Source organism: Achroia grisella, unplaced genomic scaffold, assembly GCF_030625045.1.
Source record: "Achroia grisella isolate CSIRO2021 unplaced genomic scaffold, CSIRO_AGI_Agris_v1 utg283, whole genome shotgun sequence".
NCBI lineage: Eukaryota > Metazoa > Arthropoda > Insecta > Lepidoptera > Pyralidae > Achroia > Achroia grisella.
In genome coordinates this window covers 1272628-1291774 of record NW_026712771.1, presented here as the reverse complement: position 1 = coordinate 1291774, position 19147 = coordinate 1272628, and the positions used below count along the sequence as shown (strand labels likewise).

Sequence of the window (19147 nt, the reverse complement as noted above, 5' to 3'; positions counted from 1 at the left end):
GAATCCTCATAAAAATACCTATGATGCGGCCCGCTATGCAGTAAAAAAATTTTTTTGCCCTCGATTTGTAAAACGTTGAAGACCGCGGGTCTAGAACCTGAGAAAGGACATAGGCTACTTTTTAATCCGAAAAAAGGGTTGTAGCGGGTTGAAAGGGGAAATGAAAGGTTATATGGAAGTATCGACAATTTACGCGGACGAAGTTATATGCCTATTATATATATAGATGTGCAGGTACATATATATATAATAGGCATATAACATATTATTTATTAACATTAAGCAATATATGAAGTCACAATAAATCATACAAGTCCATCGATTTTGTACCTCATTATTCGAATCAATATGGACACAGTTAGGCCTTGTTAGACGATATTACAAATTACACGAACTCACTTTCACTTTAACATTGATACCTCATTTATCTGGTAATTTGAACATGTTACATGATAGCGCTGTGGCCTAGAGGATTACCACTTTAAAGGTCATAGGTTCGATTTCGTCCGAAATAAAATAAAACTATGGTGGACTGCGAACAAATTTAATTCATCCGAGAGACGATAGTATAACAATGCAACAGTTTGAATGGATCTGTAATGATTTAGAAGTTAGATCGAACCCATCTCTAAGGGGGAAAGGTGATTGTTAGTAATGTGGGTTGCTAACCCCATTGCTAGCAATGTACCATGTCAGGTTGACCTCCACGCGGTTCCCCCTGGAAACAATTATGTTAAATTTCTGGTGAAATTGCCACGATAGACTAACTGGCCTGACCTCATGTTCATCTTATCATCCTCCACTAGTGTCCCGCCAGCGTAAACCGTTAGCGCAGGCGGGTGCACTATTTCATTATCATCCACAAAAAAAACCCACATTACTCACAATCACCTTCCCCATTGCTAGCAATGTACCATGTCTGGATGACCTCCACGCGGTTCCCCCTGGATACCATTATGTTAAATTTCTGGTGAAATGCCACGATGGGCTAACTGACCTGACCTCATGTTCATCTTATCATCCTCCACTGGTGCCCCGCCAGCGTAAACCGTTAATGCAAGCGGATGCACCATTCCATTATCATCCATAAAAAACATCTCTAAATATAACAAATTTACGATAAGATATTATCGCTTAGAATAAAACAAATTTTAAAGGTAACCTAGGTACATCATTGTACTACATTTTTTAATGTACATACGTTTTATAAGGACTGTATTTTTATATTTTATTTTTAGTTATAAAAGAAACTAAGGGTAAAAGACATGTATTTCAAATTAACTATAAAAAAGGAACGAAAGAGAAGGCTATTTAAAACGTATATATAAAAAAATATAAATATCTAAAAAGGTGCGTCATGCATAACATTCAAGGGAAGTTATATGCAAATAAAAATCAAAATAGAATAGTAAATCCTTTATTCAAATCAACTTAATTTAACACTTTTGTATAGCCATCGTTTTTTTTTATCTACCGCTCATTCGGAAACCTGTCTCATTACAAGAAGAAAGAGCAAGAAGCTTGCGTGTTGCTCTTTTAAATAATTGTTACATCTTTACATTTCACTTTCAGTTTCATCTCGTACATATTAATATTATAAACTCGAGAGTTTGTAAGTATGGATGTTTGTTACTCTTTCACGCAAAAACTACTAAACGCATTTTGATGAAACTTCACAGTAATATAGCGTATGCATCAAAATAACTCATAGACTATATTTTACATATATTGAAATTTAACACGAGTCAAACCGGACACAACTAGGACATATAGAAAACTATTTGTATTTTAAATATGTAGCTAGTACATATATAAAACTATTTGTATATGAAACTGTGGAACCACGTTTTTGTAGAATAGAATCATTTATAGAAAAACTTCAAATCCATAGCGCTGACAACATTATCTGATTGCTCTAAAAATGAATGCGTTGCGGTTTGTTGATTATCGCATGCCTCATACTTATTATTGTGTAATTATTTATTTAAAAAAACATCTATTCAAAAGAGCATCACACAAGTTTCCTGCTCATTATTCTTGTGATGAATCTGCATTCCGAATAAGTGGTACAATAAAAATATGACTATTCAAAAGTGCTTGTAATGAGTTTATTTGAATAAAGATTATATCTATTTCTATAATTTCAATACTACTAAGTACTTATACATAGTGTTACAGATTTATTTCCCACAGATCATATTCCCTTCCATAAGAACAGTGCCAATTATTAATTATCAGATTGTCGTAGCCCGTAGACCGCGCGTTGAAATCTTTTACACTTTGATGATATCGCACTAGAGATGACAAATAACTATCCAAAATTACGTCATACGTGCATCCATTTGTATTTATTACGTAATTATATTGATGAGAATCTTTTTTTTTTATTTAATTCTAATATCGTAATAATATATCGGTGTTATAATGTGTTACGTGTATTAAAATGTATGAAAGAGGAGAATGTATCACCTCCTAAAATATATATGATGCATTATATTTACACAACCTCAGACAGTTACATCTGTTCTCAAAATAAGACAGAATTTACCATGTCTGGACGACCTCCACGCTGTCCCCTCTTGAAATATACACGACAATCATCAAAAAGCGATGCGTCTATGCTCGAGCAATCAAAGCTCTGAGAAATAGCACTAAAATTGTCAAATAGTGGAAAGAAGATTGTTAGTACCTAATGTGGAATAACTCCCTTGCTAGCAATGTATCATTTTATGACCTCCAGGCGGTCCCACCTGGAAACCATCGTCATAAATTCCTGATTAATTTGCTATGATGAGCAAACTAACCTGACCTCATGCTCATTTTATAATCCTACACTGGTATCAGCGTAAACCGTTAGCGCAGGCGGATGTATTCCATTATCATCCTTAAAAAAGAAAATATGGGATTACTGATCTAAATTCATGCTCATCTCATCATCCTCCACTGATTCCCCGTCAGCATAAACCGTTAGCACAGGCGGGTTCATTCCGACCTCTCGTTGCCAGCAGTTATACGTGAGATGGTGAGTAAGGAGAGGTCCTGGTCAGCCGTCGTCGCATACTTGGAGTCGGTAATGACCAAAAAGGAGGCGGCAGAGAGAAGACGTGAAATTGCTCCCTCCGCCGACCCAACTCGTCGGAGACGAGCTAGACGGAGGAGGGATGTTGTTCCTCTCCCTCCGCAAGGGCCAGGGGTGGCGGCCGTAGGGGGTCGACATCGCAGCCTTGAGAAGTTGCGCGCGTGTACCCGCGCTACTTCTCCTGAAGAAGAGTAGTGACCCGTCTACTGAGATGGGTCCCCGCCGTCGGAGCTGCGGAAGAATGCTCGCGCACACCCGGAGCTCCGGCAACAAGCAGTAGAGGTACACCTTGAGGTTTTAGCCGGTAGGAGTCCGGCAGTACCCGCCCGCTCCAGAAGTAACCTCTGGAGCGGGCGGGTCTCCATGACGGATTTCCCCAAGAAAAAAGAAAAAAAAAAGGCGGGGTCATTCCATTATCATCCATAAAAAAGAAAATATAAGCTAACTGATCTGACTTTATATTCATCTAATCATAGTGGAGCACTAGTGGAGGATGATAAGATGAACATAAATGTTGGGAAAGGAGATTGTTAGTAACGTAGACTAAAAATCCCATTGCTAGCAATGTACCATATCATATCAGGTTGACCTCCACGCGGTTCCCATGGAAACCATCGCAGTAAATTGACATTAGCCAATATGGGCTAACTGATCTGACTTCATGCTCATACTATCACCCTCTGCCTCCACTGATAACCGTAAACCGTTAGCGCAAGCGGGTGCATTCCAGTATCATCCATAAAAAACGTAACGCGTATAAATTGTACGTATGTTGTAATAAGTGCACTTGTTGCTAACTTGTCTATTCTTGCCGTGCGCAGGAGTCATCGGCCGTCCGCGCTCCCGCATGAAAGTAAAAGTTACTGTTCGTGTACACTATACCACTATACAGGTCTCATATCAACCGCATTCATGTTCAAGAACGATCCAGGAAAGGAATTGTGAATAAACAATTTCACTAAAGAAATTTGGACATTGTCTATTACACTGTAATTTTTGTTTAGGCATAATAAAATTCAATTTTTTTATTCACTTAGAAAATACACACAGTTCCAAGGCAAGCAGAGCTTAGGGAATGTTATTTAATGTGCTAGCAATGTACTGCCATGTTGACCACAACGCTTTTCCCCTTGGAAACAAACGTTATTAGTTCCTGGTGAATTAGTCATGATGGACTAACTGACCTGACCTCATGCTCATCTTAACATCCTCCACCGGTGCTCCGCCAGCGTATACCGTTAGCGCAGGTGGGTGAACCATTCCATTATCACCCAGTCTCATCTTATTATTCTCCAGGATAAAGCTTTAGCGCAGGCGGGGGTATAATTCTATAATAGTCCAAAAATTGAATAGATTAGAATAGAAAAGTGCTTAAATTAAGTTTATTCAAATAAACTTAATTTAAGCACTTTTGAATAGTCATAACAATTTGTTATGGCATACCGGAGAATTAAGTGACATATCGTACCCAGTAATTTTACTGCCATATCTCACCCTTGAACCACAGCTTATAAGCAAGCTGCTTGACATCTGAAATAGGTGAGACTAAATAAATATTACAAAAACATTGTAATGGAAAAAAACTAAGCGATTTTAATCATTTCACCACCTACGAAAAATTACTTTATCACAGCATAATATTGGCTGTATTTTTAAAGATTATATTCTACAAAGATTGCGCCTGCAGTAAATTTGCGTCTTTTAATAAATGTACTTATAATAATTAATTAGGAACAAAAAAACAAGAATTTTAACGATTTTCATTCAGTTGTCTCTTTTTGATTGTATCAATACAATAGTCCTTTCAGCTTAACTTGATGCGTGTACTTTTGTTTTATGTAACCGGAATTTACCGAACTATTTTATTTATGAATGAATCATACAATGAAACCATTTCGAACTAGTTGCATGTGCCTAATAATGTTGGCGGCGAAAATGAGTGACATTTTATAGTTTATATGACAATTATTCTTGTATACGCTATTTTCATTTGTACACACTAATCGCTATATTTATAGTTTTCGGTAAAATAGTTCGATAAATTCCGGTTACATAAATAAAACTACACGCGTCAAGTTGAGCTGAAGGGATACGTACACAGAATGTAGAAATAAAAATAAAGTAACAGAATAAAGGATTAATAAAATGTTTAATAGGAATTAGGAACTCGAAATGAAAAGTTGATATATTTCTTATTATTTATCCGTAAACGATGTTCAAACGTACATCACTCTTTATACTTATTCATTATTGTAAGTTGCTTGTAAAAAAAAACATTTATATTTTCTATCACTTACTCTCCAGTTTAACTGCGATATGTGAAAAGGAGATAGAAATGAACGTAAAAGATGAAATCATCTAGTCGGACATCCCGTGTAAAAAGGCCGCAACTACACTTGCGTCAAAAATGTTTTATTATATAAATAAATCGAGCTTCACGGTTTACACCTTCTGTCAAAATCTCATGAAGCTATCGACAAAAATGAAGGAATAAATGCAAAAATACTAAAATTTTGCGACTTTAGAAAACATAAAATTCCAGCATAAAATAGAGGTATGCATATTTGCATTTATTCGCTTTACAATTATCCCGCTCATAAAGTCATAATTGTATTTACGTAAATTTTAAAAGAAGATTTACAAGAAAATGTATAACGTAAATATACTTAAATACTTGTTACTATATCTTACAATCTAGGACTATTGTGTAATTCTAATTACTTACTTCTTCTACGAAACTTTTAGCTGATAGTTTATGTGTGATTATTGTTACATACTTTCCGCCCAGCAAAATTTCACAATGCGTAAAGTGTAGTTGTAGTTACTTCTTTATTACACGTAACATTTCATACCTGATGTTGGGTAATTTTGAATACATGCAAGAAAAAAAAATTAAGAATACGTTCATGTAATTAAAATTAAGTAAAAAATAAACTATTTTTAGCTAATTGTATAAGCTGACGGCGCACCAATGATGGATGACAGGAGGAGCAGGAGACCAGGTGAATTTGCCAGGAATAGTAATAATAAATGATAGAAAAATCGATCTGCTTTTAGACATTTACCATAGCAGAGCGAATTGATAGAAGTGTATATAAAAACAATAGATAAAAAGTATACTTCTATTTTAAATATGGATAAACGAATATACAATTGGCAGTGAATCTTATTGTAGGTCTAATAGGAATTACGATGGAACTACGATGGTTTCCAAGATGGACCGCGTAGAACTGAATGTACCTTATACTGCTAGCAGTAATATTCAATATTAATTCCCACTGCTCATAATAGATACTAGCTGATCCCGCAAACGTTACTTTCTTATAAATTACTAGCTGTGCCCGCGGTTTCACCCACGTTAAATTTCAATAAAAAATATATCCTGTGTTATTCAGATGCATAAGCTATATTAGTGTAAAGTTTCGTAAAAATCCATTCAGTAGTTTTTGCGTGAAAGAGCAACAAAGATCCATACTTACAAACTTTCGCGTTTAGAATATTATATTAAGATTAAGATTTCTGAAAACTATTAAAGTACTAATCATCATAATTTCAACTTGTGTTGATCAGCAAGGTCAACATACTAATAGACCAATACATAAAGAATCGCATTATCTCCGCAATCTAACAAAGATAAATTCTAGATGAAAAGCATAATTGCACTAAAATTCATCGTTTATACTTATAGTGCATTAAGAAAAACCCAGATTATGAAAATGTTACTCCAACTTCTGAGAGATGGTACTATAATATTAGGTCCTTACATATGAAATTGGTGTTTTGTCGTACTGGCCACTTTGATCTCAAATATCTCCTCTTTCGCCAGGATTCAAATTACAAATTTGTACAGTTATTTACTCATGCATTTGTTTTTCGAAAACCGTAATCTATATGTTTTTCCATCTTTGGTTTTTTCTTTACGTCACTCAGTTTACAAAATGGAAAACATAAAATATCCCGTTTTTTAAGGGTACGAATTCCGTCGTGGCACCAGTGTGCAGAAACGACTCGAAGAATTAATAATGTGTATGGTGATGGTGTCGCAAAAGAAAACACAGTGCGTTTTCGGTTTCAATGTTTTCGTTCTGGAAATTTCGATCTGCAAAACAAGCCCCGTGAGCAGCCAGAGTCCAAGGTTGATAATGAAGAATTAAAGGCTAATGTGGAAGCGGATCCATCGCTAACCACGTCCGAGTTAACTGCAGGCTGCAGTGTTAGTAACAAAACTGTTTTAATCCACTTCAAGCAAATTGGGAAGGTGAAAAAAGCTTGAAAGGTGGATCATGAATTGAATGGAGCAAATCGACAAACGTGCGTAGACGTTACATTAGCCAACCGGCATAATAATGAAGGGATTTTAAATCGAATCATTACCTGTTATGAAAAGTGAATCTTGAACGATAATCGGAAACACTCATCGCAATGTCTGAATCCTAGCAAATCAACCAAATCCTGCCCCAAGATATAATTCAAACTCAAAAAAAGTTACTTGTGAGCGTTTAGTGGACCAGAGCCTGTGTTGTTCACTTCAGCTTTCTTAAATCTGGTCAGACGATTACGGCAGATGTGTATTGTCAGCAATTGCAAACCATGATGGAAAAGCTAGCTGCTAAAACCGAGACTGGTCAATCACCGTGCTGCTTCAGGACAACGTTACGAAATTAGAAGAGCTTCAAATGTCCAATATATCCACCGTACTTCCCGGATCTTGCTGCTTTCTTTCAAAATTTGAATAATTTCTTGCAAGGGAAAAAATTCAAGTCCGATTTATCGATTCCCGTCTTATTGGTTTTTTAGTAAAGGGATCAATAAAACTACCTATCAAATGGCAAAAGTGCATAAATAGCAATGGACTATATTTTGATTAAATAAATAGGTATATTATATTTTGAAAAATCAACTAAAATTGGCGTTTTGTAAGGGAGTTACTCCCTTACAAATTTCATATGTTAGGACCTAATATATTTACTACACGAGTTGGAGTAAAATTAAAGAGATTTCGGCAGATCCTCAATGTTCGGGGAAATTCCAAATAAAATACGCATTCGCTGACGAGACACCAATCATTGTAGACAAATAGAAGCGGAAGAGTTATGAGAAAAAAAGAGCTGCACACAGCGAGCCTTCTGAAATCAGGCATTAGTATGATGCGCCGCTACCGATACCTAAAATATATATAAAGACTTGATGAATCTATATAAAGATAATAACACACCACCACACTATCAGACTTTTTATAAGAGCTTAAGTACTAAATCTGCTACCACAGAGTCCGATTCCAAAGTTGAGGATAATGAAGGTTAATAAAAATATCACTATTTTGAACATTTTTTGATTAAGCTGATTATGGAGGCAATAAACATTTCTTTAAAAATAATAAAAAAATAATAATAACCCTGCTTGTTTTCATATTCTCTAAATTAATCTGACCCTATATTTATACTTTTGACTTACATGCACGCACATAATGGACTATATACTATAAGAAGTAGGTATTACATGATACGAATTAAATATTCAGTTAATAAGCAATAATTGTAGTTACCCCTGCAAATGTTCTTTGTGTTTCGTGGAATACAGAAGTAACCGTGTTTTTTTAGATTATCTGGAAGTACATGAAGCTGTTCCTAAATTAAATAGCACATGTAGTTGAAGGCAACTGTGACCTACGATTTTCTCTTTGAAACTTATTTCTAGAACTCATACAAAAAATATGGGACAGTTTTTTTTAGCTCCTGAAAAGTTGGTGAAAATCACTTACTTCCTTTTTCCAGGAATAGTGCGTAGTGTTAATAGTCAGTAATTATTTTTTTTTGGTTTTGTTTATTTTTTAAAGTAAAGACAAAGGCAACTGCACCCATACAGCCATGAACTGCAGTCATTCTAATAATAATAGTGACATTTGGTTTGTTTGGCATTTGTCATTCCAAAATTTAGCTGTCATTCAATACTGTCAAATTTTGATTTTGACATGTGACCAAATATTTATCATTGTATTTGTTATCAGTGAATATTTAAAGAATCAAAGTAAACTATAATTACAATTGCAGATAAGATGTACTATTTAATTCATTCGGCTTCTTCATTTGACCCTTCTCAGTCGTACAATAAACATGTCGAGTCTAGTAAAAAAGTCTATATTACTTACAAAATTAATAAAACATGCAAATTGCGGTACAAAACGACTTAGTTCGCACTTTACTTACTTCCCTGACAATGAGAAACCCGTGGAAGGTATGTAAATTGTGAAATTTATTTTATCTAGGTTATAGTTTTAATATGAAATTCTGGCGTAATTTTCAACATCTCACGAAAGATACGCAATACTTTCACCAATATAACCACATGAATAATTAAAATGAGAAACTACAATTATTTTATTATTTTCTATTTTTATTTATAAAAGAACATAAACCTACGAAAGGCAGTTAAATCGACAAAACAAAGCAGATATCTGCTACAAATGCTGGTATGCATTTAGAATAAATATAGCAACAAAAATAAATTTATATAGTACTTGAATTAACTTCTTGAAATATACACTTCAGTGAAATATACATATTAATAATTTATGTAGGGCAATTAGTATCAAAAATCTGTAAATTTACATCATAGTTACCTATTTAGTTTTGATTTTTATTTTAGTTCAATCCAGTTCAAACTGATTTATTTCTCCAAATTCCAATAATATTATAAATGCGAAAGTTTGTCAGGAAAGATGTTTGTTAATATTTCTTGCAAAAATAAACACACAAATGTGTGTCAAGAAAATTGTTAAAATTGTTTTTTTTTTGTGTTATAGCTTCTGGTTTTTAACAAATATTCTTATATTTACAATTTATCTATAATATAATATATACAATTTATTTTAATAAAGGTGATACAACAAGAATGAACATGATGCAAGCCATCAACAATGCAATGGACCTCACCCTAAAGAATGACCCCACCGCGGTGGTGTTCGGTGAAGACGTAGCTTTTGGTGGAGTTTTCAGATGTGCATTGGGATTGCAGGTATGCTGCATAATCATACATATTTATTTCCTTCTATTGTTTTGTTTTATTCTTAGATAATTTATAGACTTTTATCATAATATGATATTGTTGTATACCAATATATGTTTGTCATATATTGGTATACAACAATATCATATTATTGTCATAGTAGTGTCATATACCAATATATTTTATTGTCACCCTCACTATAATAGCTTTTTATCAAAAATGTTAAATATATATAGGGTACTTGAATGTAGTCTGTATAAGTAACCAGATGAGTATTCACATCAATTCACATTAAAACATGATTCTTATTTGTAAATGTCTTTTAATCCATAGTAGATATAATATTTTTATTATATAACTGTTGTTTCCTGTGACTTGGCCTGCAGGGAATTAAAGTAAAAAATTTCTAAAATAAAGCAATCTAAGTTATTCCTTATAACATTAGCTATCTGCGAGTGAAACTATCATCAAAATTGGTCTAAGCATTTCAGAGATTAACAAGAACAAACAGACATTTTTAAAAATTAAATTTACTGATTAGTTAGATATAGAACTGTTAGTTTGAAATTATGAACAGACATTTCAGAATCAGACAGAAATCAGATTATAGCTGTAAGACAAATAAAAATGACTTAAAAGTAAAAATAACTTTAAATAGTCATATAATAGTTGATTCTACTTTTTATTGAATCAGAAGAATGTTATGGCAAGGGCAAGAAATTTGCATGTTGCTCTTTTAATTGAGTGTTGATAATCATTACAGACAGTTGACAACCTAGTCTAGTGGTTTAGCATACCATTTTACTATCAGATGGTCGCGGGTTCAATTCCTCGCACAATACAAACATTTGTATTCATGAGTATGATTGTTTATATCGGTCTGGGAGTTTTCTATGTACAATATGTATTTATTTACAAAAATAATGCATCCATGTATTTATATCTGTTGTCTAGTACCCATAACACAAGACTAGATGGCGCTGTGTGAATTGTCCTGAGATATTATTATTATTATAATTACATATTTGAAATATAATTATTTCTCGACAAAGCACATTTCTGTTTCTCATTCCATTATTAGCAAAGGAATCACTATCTGATACACATTACTAATCTCCACCTCACTCAACCTTGAAAATTAGTTTAAGTATTTTGGTGTACTATAACTATGTAAATATAGTTGTTATTTTATCATTTTCAGGAGAAATATGGCAAGGACCGAGTGTTCAACACTCCATTATGTGAGCAGGGTATTGCAGGCTTCGGCATTGGCCTGGCCACAGCGGGAGCGACGGCTATAGCTGAGATACAGTTTGCTGATTACATATTTCCAGCTTTTGATCAGGTATCATTACATAAACAGAATAGATTAGAATAGAAAATCATTTGTTCAAATAAACTTAATTTAAGCACTTTTGAATAGTCAACAATTTGTTTTTTTATCTACCACTCGTTCGGAAAGCTGTCTCATCACAAGAAGAACGAGCAAGAAACTTGTGTGTTGCTCTTTTACATAATCCTTGTAAGTTTACATTTACAAGTCGAAACATGTGAATACTAGTCTAAACATGTAATAAATACTATGTACATATAATGAATACTAGTCTTAACATGTAATACAAATGTTTGCGTCGTGCGAGGACTCGAAACTGCGACCATCATAAATACGACAATAATTATGTTCCTGGACAATTCATACAGCGCCATCTAGTTCCAAGCTAAGCAGAGTAAAGCTGAAATAAATTATTATTATAATAAAAGAAATTGGGACACAATTAGAAAGATACTGTTTTAAATTTGATGCGGTCATTATTTGTACGTACGTACAATGAGGAAAAATCACTGGATGTTACCTCGTTTTAATTATTTTTATTGAGTTAAGTCGTGATTTTTTCCAAATTTAGAAATTTGTTATTTGAAATACACTATAGACAATATGGTTGTTATATACGGGGGACACAAGCAAATACAAAGACGATCTGTTACGCAATGCTTTATTTGTTTAATGCCCAATTTCAATCAAATCAAGACACTGAGAAACTATTACTTGCATAAACATACTTACTACATATCATTACAGGTTCACACACACACAAACACATACACACGCACACATACACTCATACACTCACAACATTACTACACATATATATATATATTTACTATACCTAATATGTTAGACACTACAGATAACTAGATATTGCCATAATCTTACTGTGTAAATCTAAGTAGAACCGCACAACCGAGGGGTGAGTACTGGTCTACTGAGATACAGGCCTCGTGCCTAGTTCAGTTCCCAGGCTCATACAATCACAACATATTGTTTATAAAAAATGAATTTATACCTGTACATGATTGTGGCTTCATAAAATTTATTATTATTATTATTAATTTACAATCAGCCCGAATGGCCAGGGAAGTGAGTACCGCGAGAGTGTAAACACCAAGTGTGCTACTCGCGCTGCCCGACGCTCCTTCGATTGTCGGTTTTACGTGCGCGAGTCAAAGGACTGGCAGCGCGAGTGGCAGCGTGTTTTTACATTCAGCCCTCTCGCTCAGTTGTCGCACTGCAATATTGCAGGCAGCGCGAGTGGCAGGGGAAGCGGCTGAATGTAAACGTAGCACAGTTAGGCGGACGCAACCACCTCTATAACTACTTATGTAATATATACTTATGATATACACATTGTGTATACAACAATAGTAAAAGTATTTCTCCTATTTTTTTTTAATTTTTGTAATGTTTTAAGATTATTGTTTTGTGTGTAAGCTCAACAGTGTAGTGTGGTTAAGAATTTACCTAATAATTCATTTTGAAATGTGTAGCTAGTGAACGAGGCAGCAAAGGCCCGGTATCGTTCTGGGGGTCAGTACGCGTGCGGGGGACTGACTGTCCGGGCTCCCGGCGGAGCCGTGGGTCACGGGGGGCTGTACCACTCGCAGTCACCAGAGGGACTGTTCGCACACGTGCCCGGACTCAGAGTACGTGATTCAAAAAAGCCTTCAGATTTTTTCTATCTATTTTTTGATCCTGCCTACGCTAACGGTTTACCCTGGCCAAGCACCAATGGAATATGATTAAATAAGTATTAAGTCGGATTAGTTAGCCCATCTTGACAAATTCTACAAGAATTTATCAAGATGGTTTCCAGAGAGAACCGAGTTGCTAGCAATGGGGTCAAGAGTCCACATTATTATTACTATCCTTCTGCCCAATCCTTCTAATTGTAAAATTCTTTATTATTTTAACATTCTCGTATTTTTTTTATAATAATTTGATGACCTAACAACTAAACCCATTAAGTAATACAGTTAACAAGCTCCTTGGTGAAATATATGAGGCCTTGTCCTACGCTACCTAAGATGGTTTTGTACAAAAACTAGGGAGCTTTGTGTGAAGGGTTACACAACACGTTCTTTCAGAATTAATGCGGGAAACCTAACGCGTCAAATCTAAAATGATTGCATTTTACTATTTTTTGTGTTCACTCTATCGCACGTAATAACACACATGTTTCATATCATTGCAGATTATTTTAATTGTTTTATTTTATTTTCAAAGACACGTTAAAGATTTATAAATTACTAATAAGTCTATAATTTTGTCTATGGAGCGTAGACAGATGTCTGCCATTTTGCTATATTATAAAAAGGCGCTGAAGCAGCATCGGAGGACGCAGGAATTCGCGAGGTGGCGATGCGCGCGTTACGTCTCGTTCTATATGTCTACATTTACATGTACATTTTTTCCTGCAAGCAGGTGGGGGTGCTCTCTAAAAAATGCGTGTAAATCCGTATTGCCACACCATACGCATCTGTATTCGATACATTATCTATTCTAATCCCGAAATGCGAGAAATGTTTAAAAAATTGCGCGTCACTATTTGAATCAGCCTGTATACGGTATACAAAAAGCACATACCTTATATACCAATTAGGTGGTGGTGCCCCGAGGTCCAATTGCAGCCAAGGGTCTCTTACTGTCCTGCATACGAGAAAAGGATCCATGCATATTCCTGGAGCCGAAGATCTTGTACCGGTCTGCGACTGAAGATGTGCCAGTTGAGGATTATACGCTCCCACTGGGCAGAGCACAAGTCTTGAGAGAAGGTATAAATGTTTGTTGATATAAATTTATCAAATTCTGAACTTGCAATCTATTACTACCCCCTGCTATTTTTAACCACCAAATCTGGTGGTAACAGTAACAAGAAGTCTAATCGTTACTTATAATTGACTCTGTTTTTTAATGTGTAAAGTATTGCTTGTATATTTTATGTCATTGTGTCAATCGACTCAATAAAATTATAGTCTATAATTATAAGTAATGTGTCTACTCTGTCTCTTTTTTATGGATGATAATGGAATGGTGAACCCATTGTGCTAACGGTTTACGCTGGCGGTGCCCAGTGGAAGATGATGAGATGAACACGAGGTCAGGTCAATTAGCCCATCGTGACCATTTCACCAGGAATTTATCACGATGGTTTCCAGGAGGAACCGCGCGTCAACCTGATATGGTACATGCTAGCAATGGTTATTTAGTTAGACTTTTGTACAGGTTTATTATTTGAAAGTATTACATCGAAGTAACTGTGTCCCATACCTACCTAATATACACATAAAACAAATGTTTGCACTTTGCGAGGAATCGAACCTGCGACCACCGAAGCCAACAATCAAAACCACTCTTTCTTCTACGGGTGGTCCTCATTTCAGAATTACAAGCAGTAAAATATTTCACTTCTATTTCCGCTAGGTGACGCGGTGACGCTGGTAGCATGGGGTACTCAAATCCACGTGCTGCTGGAAGTGGCCCAAATGGCCGAAGAGAAGCTGGGCGTCCGCTGCGAAGTTATAGATCTGCAATCGATATTGCCGTGGGACGAGGAGACAGTTTGTAATGTGAGAATGAATTATCTATTTAAATTCAATATATATATATATATATATATATATGTGTATATATATATATATACTAGATGACCCGCGCAACTTCCTCAGCATTACACTTACTTGGCCTTAACATTGTGTTTCGTCCAATTTATATAACATTTGCCTATATGTTATTCTGATATATAAGCTATATTACTGTAAAATTTCATCAAAATTCGTTCAGTAGTTTTTGCGTGAAAGAGTAACAAACATACTCACAAACTTTCGCGTTTATAATAATATTAAGATTGTTGTATGGGTGCTGAAAGTTCAAATAAATGATCTATTTATCTATCTATAGATGAAGATATAACAGTTGTTTTTCTTTAACAGTCAGTTAAGAAAACCGGCCGCTGTTTGATAGCCCATGAAGCGCCCTTAACTTCAGGTTTTGGCGCTGAAATCGCTGCTACTGTGCAGGTATACACAATAATGACTATTATGATTACAATGAACAATAATACCAAGAAACTCAAATAATTCTGGACAATTTACACAGCGCCATCTAGTCTCAAGTTAAACAAAGCCTGTGTTATGGGTACTTGACAACTGATACAAATACTTAAATATTTTTTTCTTTTAAATACATGTTATATATACGTGTGTTAAATTACTAGATTACTAGACAAACGAGACCGTTAATATTTGTTACGCTTTCTTGATGTTTACAGGTTCGATTCCTGCACGATACAAACATTTGTATTCAAGACTATGATTGTTTATATCAGTCTGGATGTATTTTATGTATTTACAAAAAAATATATACCTATGTATTTATATCAGTTGTCTTGTACACATAATACAAACTGCTTAGCCTGGGACTAGATGGCGCTGTGTGAATTGTTGTGAGATATTAATTAATTAATTATAAAAAAAAATATTTATGAACGATTACCGAGTATGAGATGTTAATAAGACCCTTACAAAATCTGCTTATATGAAGCATAGTAATATTTATTGAGTATTAAACTACTATATTCACATTATATATATAACTAACTACTCGCCCCGGCTTCGCACGGGTGTTTATGTATTATATTATATATATATAAACCTTCATATTGAATCACTCTATCTATTTAAAAAACCGCTTCAAAATCTGTTGTGTAGTGTTGCGGGTGAGTGATACTATGTTGTTGGTCGAGACGATGTATATTACAGATGATAATAAATTGACAATATGTACATAGAAATATTGATCTTATATACTAAATAGTAATAGGAAAATGTAAGGTGGGGTGACACAGTTTAGACACAGCAGTGCTTAGTACACAATATTAAATTTGTCTTACTAGACATTATTAAATGCAATTATTATTTTGATGACCTCGGTGGTCTAGCGGTCTAGCACACCGCTTTCCGTCCGATGGTCGCGGGTTCGATTCCTCGCACGGCACAAACATTTGTAGTCATGAGTATGATTGTTTGTATCGGTCTGGGTATTTTCTATGTATAATATGTATGTATTTACGAAAAAAAAATTATCTATGTATTTGTATCAGTTGTTTAGGACCCATAACACAAGCTTTAGCTAGCTTAACTTGGGTCTAGATGGCGCTGTGTGAATTGTCCTGAGATTATTATTATTATTATTATTATGTATCTAGGTGACTTTAAAGATTTAAGCATACATAGAGACTTTCTTTAATACTATGTAATAATAATAATGATATATATGTGTTTAACAGGAAGAGTGTTTCCTGCATCTGGAGGCCCCTATAAGCCGCGTAGCCGGCTGGGATTCTCCCTTCCCCCACGTGTTTGAACCTTTCTACTTGCCCGGCGTTCCGCGATGCTACCACGAACTGCAACGACTTTTAGACTACTGATCATATTCAACTTGCAGGAGGGGGAGGGTATTGTTATATGGACAGATAACCCCGTTGCTAGCAATGTACCATGTCAGGTTGACCACTATGTGGTTTACTCTCTGGAAACCATTGTGATTCATGGTGGATTTAGCATGATGGGCTAACTGACCTGTCCTTGCTCATCCTATTATTTACCACTGGTGTCCAGCTAGTGTAAATCGTTAGAGCAGATGAATACACCATTCTATTATCATCCATAAGAAAACAACTCAACAAGCATGTTATTCTAGTGTTATTTTCAAATAAATTCGCCTTAAAATCAAACCGGAAAATTCTAGAAAGGGCTGCCGCTTTTCTCTGTCCTTGTATATATATTTTTAATGGATGATAATGAAATGGTTCTCCCATCTTCGTTAACTGTTAGCGATGGTGGGGAACCAGTAAAGGATGATGATGATGTCGGGTTAGTTAGCCCAACACGATCAATTTACCAGGAGTGTGTCGTGATGGTTTCCAGGGAGAACCGCATAGTGGTCAAAATGACATGGTACATTGCTTGCATGTACATGGTCGTCAATGCACATTACTAACATTCCCCTTTCCTCCCGCTATTCTAGTGTTATAAGCACCAAGTAATATTATTCTTCTCAACTCCACTTCTGTCTTGTAATCTCAGATGTAAGAAAATCAACTTAAAAACACCCGTGCAAAGCCGGAAAACAATATATATACATGGCGGTAGACTTTATAGAAACGTCTTCAAGCAACGGTGTTTTCATACCGATACGATATAGAAACCTTAAAAAGAGCTTATTTCTTCTTGAAAGGCCGGCAACGCACTTGGATTTCCGCTGGTGTTGCGAGTGCTTATGGGCGGTGGTAATCACTTACCATCAGCTGAAAGATGGTCTTTACGATCAGTCGTAGGTGATCTTGCCAATCGTATATATATTAATATGATAGTAATATATATAGAGCAATAAATATATATAATAAAATAAAATGCCGAATTATGTAATATTTCCTCTTTATAAAACGTAGATTTATATCCGGCCCGAATTTGCACGAGTGGTTTGTTGTTTATTCTATTTTATATATATTTTTATATTTTCAAGTTATATATAGTCTGGACTCTGAACTAGGTCGAAACCTGTACTACAGACCTCTAGGCTAATATACTTATATAGTGTTGTATAGGTCATTGTTTTGTTATTAATAATTGTGAATTTAAAAATATTTCTATGAAAAATATGGTATGGAAACTAAATATAAAAGTTGATACAAAAATCGTCTAAATAATGCACTATTAATAGATACTAGGTCCCTAATTCTGTAACGATGCTGTTAACTATTCTCAATAAAATCTACAATTTTAGTTATGTATTTTACAGTTGCAATGCGAACATTAGCTCGCATTTGCATCTCTTATGGTTCTTAGAAAATCGCTAACCTACCAATTCTACTCATAGTAGAGAATTATTATTAATATTGTTACATAATTAGTTTCCGATTTAAAAGAGAATCCCCTATGTTTATTTGTCAATGATATAAGTTACTAAATTCAATACGCGTGAAACTGAATGGCGTTAGCACGTAGTTTTATTTTTATACTTGCGACCTTTTTAAAATAAAGATGTACAGAGTGATTATGTTGTTTTTATTCAATGACATTAGTATATTTGTTGGTATTGCAGCAGATCGAGAGTAGCTAGTACATATCTCCAAGCGTCTAGTTTTAAACAAAGCAGTTTCATTTTATTTAATAGCCGATGGTTCTTTGGAAAACAATATCCATACAAAAGTTATATTAATGACTAGCTGTATTCGCGACTTTGTACGCGTGGAATTTAACTTTATTTTTCTAAAATAAAAATAGCCTAAGGTACTCCTTATTACATCAGCTATCTGCTAATAAGAGTCCCATCAAAATCGGTCCAACCGTTTCAGAGATTAGCCGGAACAAACACAGACAAAAATAGTAAAAAAATGTTATTTTGGTGCACGAACCGTATTTATATTCATATGCATGTAGTAAAAAATGGTTATTTCAATATTACAAACAGACACTCCAATTTTATTTATATGTATAAATTACAAATGTTTGGACTGTGAGGGAGTCGAACCCAAATAGAATAGAAATCTTATTAAAATAAATTTATGCGCTTTTGGAAGTATTTTTTTGTATCTACCGCTCATTCGAAATGTGTCTCGTTACAAGAACGAGTAAGAGACTTGCCGTCTCGGTCTTTTGCTTTTGCATCCTATACCATTACATTGCTTTAAAACCTCAGCATTAACAGCAACTGGGACTTTAGGG

The 19147-nt window shown here is 34.8% G+C and overlaps 1 protein-coding gene across 1 annotated transcript; it reads left to right on the top strand.

Moving 5' to 3' along the window:
• Positions 1–9070: 9070 nt before the first annotated feature.
• On the top strand, positions 9071–18163 carry LOC131843170 (2-oxoisovalerate dehydrogenase subunit beta, mitochondrial). Its single transcript, XM_059191783.1, has 8 exons — positions 9071–9313; positions 9957–10093; positions 11286–11429; positions 12911–13066; positions 14023–14194; positions 14844–14989; positions 15353–15439; positions 16708–18163. The coding sequence occupies exons 1-8, from the start codon at positions 9193–9195 to the stop codon at positions 16846–16848; spliced, it is 1104 nt and encodes a 367-aa protein (XP_059047766.1). The 5' UTR covers positions 9071–9192; the 3' UTR covers positions 16849–18163.
• The last annotated feature ends 984 nt before the right edge of the window (positions 18164–19147 follow it).

What these genes read in the sequence shown, in the direction of transcription:
- LOC131843170 (XM_059191783.1), top strand. Translation starts at nt 9,193, where the DNA reads ATGTCGAGTCTAGTAAAAAAGTCTATATTACTTACAAAATTAATAAAA. An exon ending in CAATGAGAAACCCGTGGAAG is followed by an intron (nt 9,314 to 9,956) that starts GTATGTAAATTG and finishes ATTTTAATAAAG; the next exon opens with GTGATACAACAAGAATGAAC. An exon ending in AAATCGCTGCTACTGTGCAG is followed by an intron (nt 15,440 to 16,707) that starts GTATACACAATA and finishes TGTGTTTAACAG; the next exon opens with GAAGAGTGTTTCCTGCATCT.